This window comes from Hippocampus comes, unplaced genomic scaffold, assembly GCF_001891065.2.
Source record: "Hippocampus comes isolate QL1 unplaced genomic scaffold, H_comes_QL1_v1.1 scaffold39, whole genome shotgun sequence".
In the NCBI taxonomy this organism is placed as follows: Eukaryota; Metazoa; Chordata; class Actinopteri; order Syngnathiformes; family Syngnathidae; genus Hippocampus; species Hippocampus comes.
The window spans coordinates 2227739-2241469 of NW_017842054.1; the positions used below are offsets into that span (position 1 = coordinate 2227739).

At 48.1% G+C, this 13731-nt stretch overlaps 1 protein-coding gene across 3 annotated transcripts in view; it reads right to left on the minus strand.

Annotated features, from left to right (window-relative positions):
- vsx1 (visual system homeobox 1 homolog, chx10-like) overlaps positions 1-1630 on the minus strand; it is a 5524-nt gene extending 3894 nt beyond the window's left edge. For 2 of the 3 annotated variants that reach the window (XM_019859946.1, XM_019859945.1), the window contains exons 1-2: positions 1090-1621; positions 901-976 (exon numbers count right to left, since the gene is read on the minus strand). In XM_019859946.1, the coding sequence (XP_019715505.1) occupies positions 901-976; positions 1090-1483 (470 nt within the window). In that variant the 5' untranslated portion in view covers positions 1484-1621. Of the gene's footprint in view, positions 1-900; positions 977-1089 lie in introns of all 3 variants that reach the window. The other variant, XM_019859944.1, reaches the window with a different exon arrangement.
- Between the last annotated feature and the right edge of the window lie 12101 nt (positions 1631-13731).

Below are 13731 nucleotides of genomic sequence, written 5' to 3' on the forward strand. Positions count from 1 at the left end.
GTGGGAACCTTCACGGGGGCCCCACGCCACACCTGTGATGAGAACCCCTCCGTCAGTAGCACGAGCGCCTCACGGGCTTCCTTGTTGACTGCATGAAAAGAATCACGGGCCGCTCGTATTGCACCACAAGGCAATACATGTGCGTTTAGTTTTTTTACGAGCTTCAATTGAATAGAAGGCGTGACATCATTTTTGGACAGCGCGGTCAATGTTTTCAAACGTGCATAATATTACCGTGGCTTTACTTTGATTTTTGCTGAACATTGAGGTCTTCGACAGCGCTGGCCGCTAATGTCGGTCCGGATGACGACAACGTATTTCTTCTCGGTGCTACTTTGCTGTCAAAACGTTTGAGAAGCAGCGTGCCAATGCTGAGACACTTTTCGAATAGAGGCACGTTCCCGATGTCTTCCACGCGGCCTTGCACTTCAAGCTGCTCATTTGTCATCACTCACACCCAAGTCTATTTGCACGCTTGACTCGTTTTTGTTTTCTTGCATTCTTGCGTTCTTTGGATCTCTTAAAGCGCATTCGTACCCTGAGAATTCATCGGGGAAAGCTTCGTTTCTTTTCCAGACCAGCAAAAACTTTTTTTGCTGGTCTGGAACGTTGCAGCGGTCAACCAGTGTCCCCTCAATGGAGGTAAAGGCCAGCATGCCAAAGGGGAAGGGCTCGCGTTCAACGTATTCCCAAGAACAAATTGACACCGGTTCATTTTGGGAACGGTGAACTTGGATTGATGAACGGCAACAAAGTTCTTTTGAAAATTGCTGAACTTTGAACTGTGTCGCAAACGAACTTCCCCAACACCGTTCTGGACTCATGAGCAGCTCAAGACCCCCTCGTCATCCTCTCTCGCAGTGAAAATAAAAGCAAGACGAGTAAAAGTTCGGTGGTCACCTGTGGCGCCGCTTCTTCCTCTTCTGAGACGATGAACAATTTTTGGACTCGTTGTGGTCGGACAGAACCTCCTCATCTGACAACAGAGCAAGCCACAAAACCGCCAACCATCAAACAACAACCATGACAACAAGGAGACCAAAGAGCGACGAGCGGGAAAAGCGGCCGGGAGGGCACTCGGGGCCGTACCGGAGAAGGCATCCCTGTGGGGGTCGGCGCCGTGCATGAAGTGGCCGTCGGGTCTCTGGAGGAGGGGCAGGTGGCCCGGCAGGAAGCAAGGGGGTCCTCCGGCCGAGCCGGGCGGCTGCTGGGCCGCCAGACCGCACAGGAAGCCCAGACCCAGGGGGAGGGACGCCCCCGGGAAGGAGAAGGCGCCCCCCAGACTCTGGCCCAGACCTCCGCCGCCGCCCCCGCCGCCCTGAGGCTCGCCCCCTCCGGATGATGCCGACGTGGACTCCAGGCCCAGCAGGTCCGTGATGGCGAAGCCTTTGGACCGGAACCCCGAACTGTGAAGGCGGGATTTGTCGGGAAAGGCCGGAGATGACAACTTGACTTTGGACTTGTCCTGCATCACTTCCGACATTGCCAAAAAAGTGCCAAAGACTGCCGAAGAGCGCCGAAGAGCACCAAAGAGCGCCGAAGAGCGCCGGGGCGAAGGTGATGACGACAAAGACAGAGCTGGACCGATCGGGACCCGCCCGCCTAACACGCCCCATTTATGGGCCTCCGGGTGTGTGGCGGATCAGGCCGGCGGCCAATGGGAGGCCAGCTGGCCACGGGGAGGGCGGGGGGGGTGTGTGGCGGGTGGGGGCCTGATGTCTCGTGTCAATCCGGGAGGATTACACACACACACACACACACACACAAAACTGCTACTTTTATTACGGGTCATCCTTTTTATACATCCCACTTCCTACTGGAAGTATCGTCGAGTACATTAATCGGCGTGATCCACAAACATGTGTGGCGTCGCAGTAGAATAACATCATGAATGCAAAAGTATCAGTCATGTACTTTTGCTCACCGTCATTATGACGAGCCCACAAACTTGTCATTTGCCAAAAAAAAAAAAAAAAAAGTGACAACTACAATTTCAACATCACTATTCAAGCCGATGAGCAAAGTGCGGCTCCAATAATGTTTTGCCAGGCCGAATTTGCACAACGGCACACAGTAAGCGTCATTTCACCCCCCCCCCACTAAAAAAGCGACCGTCAACCACGACATTTTGAACTGCAATACCAAACCAAGTAAGACAAACATTCTCCCAACATGTACTCGAGATGATATGAAATGCCAGAATTGACAATCATCGTTGCATCAACGCTCCAAACTACGATAACTGCACTTGTGAGCAAAAAAATCACCGGTCAGCCGCGCACCGGTGTGTGTGTGTGTGTGTGTGTGTGTGTGTGTGTGTGTGTGTGTGTGTGTCGTGCGCTCGCGAGCCGCTTTCGCCTTGCCCGCCTTACACTGGCAGGGGAAAAAAAAAAAAAAAGCAAAAAGAGATTAAAGCAAAAATAAAAACAAGCTTCATTTTGCTTTAATTATCTCATAAGAAGATTGACTCTAATTGCTTTTTAAAACCATTCATATACACGCGCGCACATGCACGGGATTAAGGCAGGTCATTTGGCATACACACAAGTCTGGATTGAAGTCGGGAAAGTTCTGGTTGTTGTTTTTTTTTTTTTTTTTTTTTTGACCTGCGCTCAATACCAGCAGGGAGCAGGTCTGACCGATTGTTGCTTCCTGCACGCAGAGCGGCAGAAATGTGCTCAGATTTAATTATGGGGACCGGATTCGATCAAAAGAGCATCCAGCTCCTTCACAAGGCTGCAGCTCGGGGGTTCTGACCGCAACAAAGAGCAACAAAGAGAGAGATCGGAGCCTTAACACTCCAGTTCGAAAGGCTCCACCATGGCGCCTGGTCACCTGTCGAAAAGTTCTGCCACTGGTCTTTCGGTTCACGCCACTCAGCCAATCGGGGGACTTTGCAAATGGCTGAATAGGCCGGCATCCGCGGCATTCACAAACTTATCGGGAGGCTTTTTGACTTGTCGTTCCGTTTTTTGCTCCTGCTGCCCGGATGACCTTTGACTCGGTTTTAGTGGCGTCTGTTGGCTTTGACTTTTGAGCAGCACTTGGGCGCGAGATTCATTTGGGGGTGGAATACCTCCACTACTGTGCAGTCATCCTTAAGCTACGGCTCCAAGTCCTTCCTTTGCTTTCTTCTTCCATGACGATTCGGTCAATATTTTTAAAAAAAAAACGTCTTTTTTTTTGGTTCTATTTGACTTTGGTTCTGCCTTTCTCTCGACTTCTCTCTCCTCTCCTCTTTTCTCTTGTTGTGATGTGCAATCATTGCGTGAGCACCCTAACCAAGGAACCCGACGTGACCTTTTGCGTGAAAAATGCGCTCTGTGTTGTTGACGCTTGTTTCATCGTCGTCATAATAAGAACAATAAATCGCAATGTTGACGTGCGGGATTACGAGCGCGATTTGAAGAAGAGAACGACGATGAAGCAGATTGATGTAATAATCTTCAGATTAAAGCTTTGATTTCATCTTTTCATCCGGGCAACCTTTGGCCTCGGGGCGGCCGTATTTGTTTGTCTACCTGCTGCAGAGCCGACACGTTTGGATCACGTTTCGGATCCAATCGATTGCTGCCGAACGGCAAAAAGTTGATTGTCCCGTTATACCGACATCCATTTCACTTTTGACTTGTGCCTTCGGTCAAAGTCTTTTTCGGCACTTTGTCCAGGTGCCTCCGTAGCCTCCCAAACTGTCCAAAATGAGCAAAGCCAACTGGAACAGCAAAAAGTTCCAGAATGTCTTCAATTTCAGGTTTTACCACAAAAAAGCTCCATATTACAACAGTTGAGGTATGTGTGTGAGTCTTCTTTTCAAACCTTCACTCTTTTGGAACATTTCGCCTTGTTTTTTTTTTTTTTTGGGGGGGGGGGGACATTATCATAGGAAAGCATTGCAGGGCCTTAGCCAGCAACCTTCAAAGGCAAAAATGGCCACCGGTGGTCCCTTGTTGACCACGTCAGCGTCTCTGGCGAGTGGCATCTGTCACGTCAGGAGATTGTCAAGGGTGCGATTGGAGCTTTTGGACTTCTTTGGAGTTGATCTCATGTGGAGGGGGCGACGGCCCAGGCCCAGATTGGCGAACGTTCTCCAGCTGATGGAGAGGCGCCGCTGCAATGGCCATGACGGGAAAAGTCATTGGCAAGTCTTGTGGTCAAGAATTTGAAAATAAGCTTGGACTTGCGTTTTGAATGAGCTGTCCTTGCTCAATGCGCCCTTGTGACTTGTGATGAGCAGAAGAAGAATAATAAGAAGAAGAAGCTGCGGCGTGTGGAAGAAGACGTGGCGGGCAGCAGACGGGTGGATTGTGTACTTTGTGTACATCGCGTGTCATTTTGCGTTACGTGTGCTGCTCCGCCGCTTTGTTGTCAACGGCAACAATTGAACAATTGTCTGGACACGCGTCTATGGAAGCCCCCCCCCTCCCCCGTCCTCATAACACTCGCACGCGCGCCCACACACACACACACACACACACACACACACACACACACACACACACACACACACACACGGTTGCAGAGGCTGTCGGTGTCCCACTAATTACTTCAGATAGCTTGTATGTTCTTAAATAGGATGATTAAGGTGAGGCTTTCACACACTTTTAAGGGATGCAACCAAATTGCAACTCGCCATTCGGCATTATAGGAGGACAGTATGTGAATTGTCTTATCTGAATACACAATTTCCCCCCCACGAGGGTCTTAAAACAGCCACGCAGCCGCTTCAATGACTCGATATCCGTTTACCAGTCCTGCAAGCGTCATCGGACGCTAAGTAAACATCAAATCCCAATGAGAAACTGATCGCGGTGCATTTAACAAAAAAGCGTCTCGATGTACGTGTCACACGTGTAGCATCAATTGAGCACTGCTATATTTGTCATAATGGGAACACGTGCTGCAAAGCCTACAAGAAAAAAAAACAGGTGTCCCTTGATGCTCAATGTATATACAAGAAGGCAGTTGAAATCGGGACGAAATAATGCACATTTCAACCTACACGTTGACACAAATGCGATTTGTTTTTAATTCAATCACCGAAACCGCTCCCGACTGCAACGTTACGCGCTGCCATTAAAGACGAACGTCGTCACAATAAAATGTTCATAATATTTTGGACCTCTTAACTTAGCTCATGTATTTGGAACGTTAACAACACGACAAGATAAATGGAAACTGTGCAATTACCTGCGTAGGTTTTTGAGAATAATCAACGTAGTCTGTTCGTAGAGCGAAACCTTTTTAGGCCGCGCTTCGTCCGAGCACTGCTTCCTGTATTTTTCCGAAAGGGATTTTTTTTAGCAAAGAAGCTAACTAGCTCGACGCTAGCAGCAGCTACGGGACAAAACCCGCAAATGGGGCGATTCCTCCACGTCCTAAATAGAAGATGGGATTGTGGAGCAGATGTAAGTTATGTATGTGTGAAGTAAAAGCATGTTTTTCCGATCCGATTGCAGTTCGTGTATGGCGTCGAGGATTCGAGCGTTCTCAGCAGCTACCGTCTCCAGACAAGCTGGTCGACCCTAACGATCGAAATATCGCGAGATTTCTCTGACGAAGCAACGCCCAATTGACCAAGTTGTGAAACAAAAAGTCGATTTTGTTTTAATAATAAGATAAAGATTCAGTTTCATTTTTAATTGTAGTCTTTATAATTAATTTAATTTGGATTATTTGAGCAATTGTTTATTTTCATTCTTAGCTCTTTTTTTTATTTCATCATAAATGAAAGAGCTATTTCAGTGACTGAAAAAATATAATTATTTGAATATTTATAATAATATTACAATTTAAAAAATCTTTAATGCATATGGACAATTATTTATTTTACTCATATTGTTTTTAAACTTTTTAAAAAAAAATACAACCTTGCTTCACAACCGCGTCTTGCCACCGCAATTCACGTCCACCTGACAGTGGAGTTGTTTGTTTCGCAGTGAAGTTGCAGATGAGATGTGTGGACTATTTTTACCAGCTTATTCCACATAACACCTGTGGCGATTGAGACAACTCACTCAGATCATCACTCGGGCCCCACTCGTTCTTCACTGCCCAGAAGCAGTGAGTCTCATTTTACTTTGTTGATGCCACAAACCTAAAGTAGCCTCATCCTATTTTTTTTTTTAAGTATGATTTTTAAATGGGGCAATTTTAACTGCACAGAGGTTTAAGTGGTTCAGCCTTAGTGGAGGTCTGCTCTCTCCTGAGTTATTTGCTCGGATGCTTATCTTTCCCAGTTGTTGCATTCACCGCCTGAAGGGAAAGATGGACAACCTTTCCAAGGGTGGCATAGAAAATATCAACTTTGCCACACCCATTTCAAAGGACTCTGCCTTGTTAATAATACGTTACAATGTCTTTGCTATGAGATCAGAGTCATTTAAAATGACAGCACACCCCTGCCAGACATAACATGTCTCTTTTTGATAAATCCCAAAAATTTCAGCTGTTCAAGTACAGCGAGAGGCAGCCTATGATGCTTCTGTGGACGAAAAGCAATAACTCGTAATCGAAATGGAAGATGGACTCGCCACTGGCTCACACTGTTCATAATAATACTAAATAACACAAAAAAGGGTATATGACATTTTTCTCCTTTTCACTCAGTATGCCATCAGCACCATTGTGTCAACAGAAGTCGAGTGTGTCCAAAAGACTTGACAAGTTAGTGGGGCATGCAGTGATGGAGTCGCTCTTGTTGACCTCCAACCAGGAGAAGCAAGCAGTTCTTATTAACGCTCATTTTCCTTCGCGGCGCAGGTGTTTGACACTTGAACACACCGCGGGTATTATTAACAGTGATAAGCTCTCTTTTGGCTCCATTGTCAGACCACTTATGTCTCCTTGTCTGTCACTCACCATTGCGGTCTGTTTACGGCCTCACTCGGAGGTGTGGATACCGACTTCGATCGAGGAGGTCAGGTCAAGTCAGTTCATATAAAAGGAGGACTAAATTCCACTCTCAGCGTTGTCAAAGTTACATTGAGTAAACACACACACACACACACACACACACACGGTTGCAGAGGCTGTCGGTGTCCCACTAATTATTCATAAATGCACATTTATGTAAATGGGCGCACACACTAGATTAACCTCATTCAGGAGGTAAACAAGTTTGGGCTTTGAAGGATTAAACTTTTTCAATTAAAGAGCGCGAGCCCGCCCCCTGGCCGCCTCATTTGCATACGCTTCTCTAATCTCCAGCGCAGACAAACGCCAACGGGCGTGCGCTCATGGGCGCTAATGGGCGCTAATGGCTAATGAGCCACCTGGACTTGACCTGACCTCGGATTTTCTTGCTTTTTCTTTGACAATGCGCGCCGCCGCATCTTGCTAATTAGCATTATGCTAATTTCCAACAGACACTCACTCACACACGAGCATCAGCAGCGGCAACAATACTCACTTCCTGTGGAAGGCAGGCAGGCAGGTGGCCAGAAAGTGGATTGGTTGCTTCTTGACTTTTTCCCACCTGACCTTTTCACACTCGGGTCACAAAGTGGGTCAGCCGCAGTTCAAAGGTCAAAGCCTTTCTCCTTTCTGCTCAGTTATTGAGAAAATTACAAATGATGCAGCTCGTGGCGGTTGCTGTGCGGTGGCCTATCCGTTGCGATACTCCCTGGACTGGTTGCCAGCTCCTGGTTGGGCACACAAAGACCGATGAGTCCCGCGTGAGTGGCTGCTGCTCCTTCTTTGGCCACCGGGAGGCAGTGTAATACAGTCACGCAGACAAAAATCAAAAAGGCTTTCGCAGCTACTTTAAGTGGGTCAGGAGGATGTTGTTTTTCGCCGAGGATAAAGAATATATGCCTGCGAGAGTGCTTACGTTGCCTGCGTACACGCCTCGGTGTGGCGAGCGCTGGTCGGGCTGTAACGCCGCTGCGGTTCATGAACCCACAAGGCGACTGACCCTGCTTCACGTGGTTACAAAACAACGCTGAAAGGCAAAAAGAACAGAAGACATTTTGAAGTAGAACTACAAAAGGAGTCGACTAAAGGCCAAGCGCTGTGTGGTTGATTGAAGCCCACAAGGTGTGATTGGGAGGGGCCGAAAAATCGGGTCGCTCGTATCTCAAGGCGGCGCCTCGACGTTTTTAATGGCCGTCAAATATACAGGTGTGTCGCGGAGTCATTGGGCTGGGTTATCTGAGGACGTTCGCGGAAGGTTCAGCGAATTTGGCCCGGCCCTCCGAGTGCCGAGCTCGTCTTCCTTGTTGAGGGCGCTCGAAAGGTGAAATTGTGCTGCGAAAGAGGAAAAGGGTCTCTTCATGTTCTCTTGATCTCATTGTAGCCTGCAATCCAAGTTAGCAGGGATTATCTCCGTCAAAGGCATTAAGAGGCGGATAACTCCGCTTGCAGGCCGTTAATCTGGCAGCATGTTAATGAGTCTTGTCGTGGATTGCTTAAATTAAAAGCAAATATCAACAGTCATTTGGCGAAAGGAGGCCACGCGAGCCCGCCCGCCCACCCGCGCCTGCCCTCAATAATGGCGCATTAAGTGATTTGAGTGGCGGCTCGTGGCGCTAATCGCGTCGTCGTGGAGGCAAAAACAATAAAATTAACAAGTTATCAGGAAATGAAGGCCGATAAGACACCGCCATCTCAAATTAACCTCCGCAAGCGTGTGCGTGTGTGTGTGTGTGTGTGTGTGTGTGTGTGTGTGTGGGGTGGGGGTTGAATAAAGGCGTCATGTTTTGAGAAAAAAAGTTGCTCTTTTGAAATTCAACTTTAATATTCAGCAAGATACGTCGAGGTGACAGTTGTTATTTACAAACAATGAAGCTCAGCACATCCAACCAAAACATGCGGCACAAAAAAAAACAAAAAACTAAAACAAAAAGGAAGCTAACACCAATGCCAACAAAAGCAGCACAACGGAAAGCAGATCCACTGGAATGGTGAGTTAGAAAGCCGCCAAAACCAAAGAAAGCCCACCAAAAACGTGAACGGCCCGGGCCAAGAAAAATAACGGGACTGGACAAGAGGAGGAACCATCTGGCGTCTTCCTGGTGTGGGCGCGTGCGGGGCTGAGCCGATGACCAACAAGGTAAGCGTTGTTGTTGTTTTCTATGAATTTGTTTTTCTAAGTCTTTGACTTTTGTCCCAGTATCCAGGCAATTTTGGGACACACGAGTTAGTTGGTGAAGACGTCCTTGGAAGCAACCCCCGCCACCCTTCCCCCTGGGGGACGCCCATCCCCTTCTTAGCGGCCAGAACCGTAACGTGCACACAATACAAGTTTGCTAATACTCGACAAGCTTGCCACAATCACACACTTAGTGTATCTTGATCTTTTGCACACATGTCACATCACTACTAGCACAACAAAACACGCAGGCACACGGCGCGCTATTTGTCTTTCCTTTTGAACCAGAGGTGGCCAAACTGAGCTCTGGAACCGTGTCCGGTTGTATGAATCAAATGAAGATTTTTTTTTTTTTTTGCTCAATCCAAATATCAGGTCGGTCCAACTCAAACCGTCAACATCAAACTCAACGTAAGTCAACAGTTGACTTCACCGAAGCACACAAGAGGGAGCGTCGTTTTTGAGCGTGGCGCGGAGCGTGCTGACATGTAGCGTGTAGCATCTAGCAAGCTAAGGATGCGGTGTCACATCACTACTAGCACAACAAAACACACGCAGGCACACATTTGTCTTTCCTTTTGAACCAGAGGTGGCCAAACTGAGCTCTGGAACCGTGTCTGGTTGTGTGAATCAAATCAGATTTTTTTTTTTTTGCTCATCCAAATATCAGGTCGGTCCAACTCAAACCGTCAACATCAAACTCAACGTAAGTCAACAGTTGACTTCGCCGAAGCACACAAGAGGGAGCGTCCTTTTTGAGCGTGGCACGGAGCGTGCTGGCAACGGCGCAGCATGTAGCGTGTAGCATCTAGCAAGCTAAGGAAGCGGTTCCATTTTTAAGCGGGGTTGCCCCCTTTTTTGGGAGGCACTCCCTGAGCACCACCTCCAAATCCACAAGGTATTCCGCCGCCCCGCCCCGCCTCGCCAGTGTGTTTTAAGTAATCGGGCCATCAAATCTTTCTGTGGGAAGACCCGCTCTCTCTGCTGTCCAAATGCTAACAATTTAACAGGCACATGTCTTTTTCAAAGCCAAAGGGAACGTAGGTTCGAATTTGAAAGAATTTCTCACGAAGAGCTGCTGATTGGTTGGGCCTCTTGATGAGGATGACGAGCAAATTACAAGAACAAATCTTGGGATCGTTTCGGGCGGCGGTCAACAAGCTACTTTGAAGACGCTCAATAAGCAAAGCAAGCAAATAATCCTTCCCTGGAACGCGCTGCAGCCACAACATTCCAAGTGAATGATTATTTGCTCCCCACCGCCCCCTCCAAAAAAAAAAAAGTTGAACATATCTTGTCCTCCAATGCATTTCAATGGAGGTTGATTTGTAAATCGTTGCGTTCTGTTTCGATTGACGTTTAGCGCCAACGTCCGAGGTTCAACGGAATTGGCTCGCCCATGACCAGACTTGGGAGATTTCGAATACAGGACACCGTGTTTTTAGTCACACACTTTTCTTGATGATGGAAGATAAATGGATTTTCAAAAGCAGAGAAACACGACATGCGCACGCGCGTGTGTGCGTGCGTGCGTGTGTGTGTGTGTCATGACCAGACTTGGGAGATTTCGAATACAGGACAACGTGTTTTTAGTCACACACTTTTCTTGATGATGGAAGATAAATGGATTTTCAAAAGCAGAGAAACATGACATGCGCACGCGTGTGTGTGCGTGTGTGTGTGTGTGTGTGTGTGTGTGTGTATGTGTGTGTGGGTTAAGCCTGTGGAAGAAGATTAAGCATGCTGATTGGTCCGACCAAAAATAACAATAATAGTAATGATAATAATCAAATAATAAGAATAATGGAGTTTAATCTGCGCTTTAGCGCTAATCCAGCTGCTGTCTTATTGTTGTGTTGCATGTTGTTTAATCCACTTAGTTTTGCTTTTGCAAAATCTCATTCTCTTTTCATTCCGTGTTGCCGGTGGCCGGCGTGGCGCCAATCCAATAACGCCGGCGGCGTCGTCTTCAATTTCTCCAGTGCGCCGCTGTCTTGCGTGGCCTTCCGTGGCGCCTGCGCATGTCCAAGCTATGTTGGTGATTGTTGCAAAAGTGCCGAGGACGACAAGTGTGGAGAGTCCAATTGTGTTGGCATCAAATGTGCTTTGTGTGCGTGTGTAACACTCAGTTACTTCTTCTTCTTCTTCTTGGAAAGTGCAAAAAGAGTGAGGGCTGTCTTCTAATAACAAGACTGTGCGTGTTTTTGCGTGAGTGTGTGAGCATATATATTTAAATGTGCGTGTGTGTGTGTGTGCGCGGGCGCGTGCGCGCGTGTGTGTCCAGATGTCTTGTAATCCTGAAAGGCTCAAGATGAAAGTGGAATCTTCTCCAATTATGATCCACAGTCTCAATTATCCCCACAAATCCTTCCAATGATTCCCTAATAATCCGCCTGATGGGATCACATGACCTACTTACACAAGTCACATGACCAGCAGCTCTCTCTCTCTCTCTCTCTCTCTCTCTCTCTCTCTCTCTCTCTCACTCACTCTCACACACACACACACACACACACACGAAGATGAAAGCTGCCCTTGCACTCAAACGCGTGTTGTGATGTTCCTGATCAGTTGTTTTCAACAAGAAGTCATGTGACCTGTTGCTTGCTCTGCTCCCATGCGGACGAGCTCCCGCGGCGGAAACTCGTTTATTGACTCTCCTCCGAAAGACCAAAGAAGCTAAGCTAACGCTACTAGTGACAGTACACGAGCTCCCAAGTGCGGGCGCGCACCTGTCATGTTATTCTGATGGATTACTTCCCCGTTATCATATTAGTTATGATAATAGCCGCTGGGGGTGCGCGCGCATGCGCGCGCACGTGCTTTTGTTGTGTACCATCAGAGTGATGAAAGATTATAGAAGCATTAAGTGATAAAAAAGCGATTTCGGATGAATGCGCAACACGTTAACGCTCACACACATTTAGATGTATCTTGAAAATACAGTCAAATATATTTTTTAAAAAATTTATTGATGTTACGGCGGTTGACTGGTGAGCACGTCTGCCTCACAGAGCGGAGGTCGTGGGTTCGAATCCGGCCCCGGCCCTCCTGTGTAGAGTTTGCAGGTTCTCCCCGGCCCTGCGTGGCTTTTCTCCGGGTAGTTCGATTTCCCTCTCACATTCCAAAAACATGCACGCTCGCTGAATGGAACCCTCTAAAATTGTCAAGGATTGTTTGCCACTATTAATAAAACAATATGCCAAAGCCAGGGGCAACGCTATGTGGTGGCCTTATCTGGTCTCAGGCCTGAAACCAGGACGCCGGAGAGCCGGCGATGTTGAGTTTGGTCTTGAGGCGTGGCGGAAGGATGCGGTGGCTGATGGGGTCAAATGCTGCACGGAGGTCAAAGAGGAGGACAACGCTGAGAGGAGAGGAAAGTTGAGGCGAGCGTATGGGATCCGGGGAGCAAGTGGCGGTCTTAAGGCCTGAGCTGGACACAAGTGACAAGAGTTGCTAAGGGGAACTGGGGGGGAGCTGGATCGGGAGGTGCCGGCTGAGGGGAGGGGAGGGCGGGGCAACTGGAGATGATGTCAATTTGGAACGATCCAGTCTTTCTCCCAGTCCCCCCCCCCCAAAAAAAAAACGATTGAATTTTGTGATGCTGAACTGCGAGGAGGACTTGTGCACTGCTTGTTGGAAAAAAAAAAAAAAAACAGTGTGGAGGAGATGTCACCTTGTAGTTTGACCCAGCAGAGGTCAAAGGGTCTCTGTATTGCTGGATGAAGGCTTGGAGATGGACACTTGAACCGACTTTTCTCATTCAGTGGGAGAAAATATAACGAGGAAAGCCAATTTTGAGCAGCGAGCCTGCGCTTGTTTGGTTTGAGTCGCGACCGTGGATGAGGTCAAGGGATCGCAATGGGACTTTGCGGGACCGCTCGGTGGCTCTAAAACGCCACCCGAGACCTCACAGTCACTCTGTTGGCTCCTGCTAGGCGGGTGCGCGCGGGCCGGCGCGCGCGAGCGTGTCATGTAGCAGTTAGTGCGTTGTAAGCCTTGGACGCTGGCCCAGATATAATCCAATCCTTTTTAAAGTAGTTCATACAAGCAATTACGGCCATGTGGGATAATGTCCTGCTTAATCTTAAAGGGAGGAGGGCGGGATGGGGCAGGGATGGCCGAACAGGGTCTGGGGTGGGGTGGTGGGGACATCGGTTGGGGCGGGCTTGCAGGCCGATTATTTGCCGTTGATTTGCGAGTCTGAAATGTTTTCTCCATAAAAGTCTTTGAATGATTAGTGAATTAAGTTCTTATCTTGCCTCTAATGGCCCTAACGGCCTTTTTGCGACTCTCCGTGAGCCTTATTATCTTGCGCGTGTGCGTGCGTCGTAATGTGCGCCGCCTGAGATGTTGCACTTGTTGCCTGCATGTTGACTTATCCCGTCTGAGATTAGCGAGAGCAAGGACTTATTTTTCATGCACATGTCAACTTGTAGCACGCGTGCGTGTGCGCGTGCGTGCGTATCGTGATGCTTCTAGCAAGCTCACTTGAGCATGTGCAGCAGGTCAAAGGTTGCTGGTAAAAGGTACTAATGGATAATGCCTGACCCCAACCAGCCCCGCCTCTCCAAGCATCACTTTACGCCTTTACTGCTCAATGCACAGCGCACTCGCATGCACGCGCGCACACACACACACAC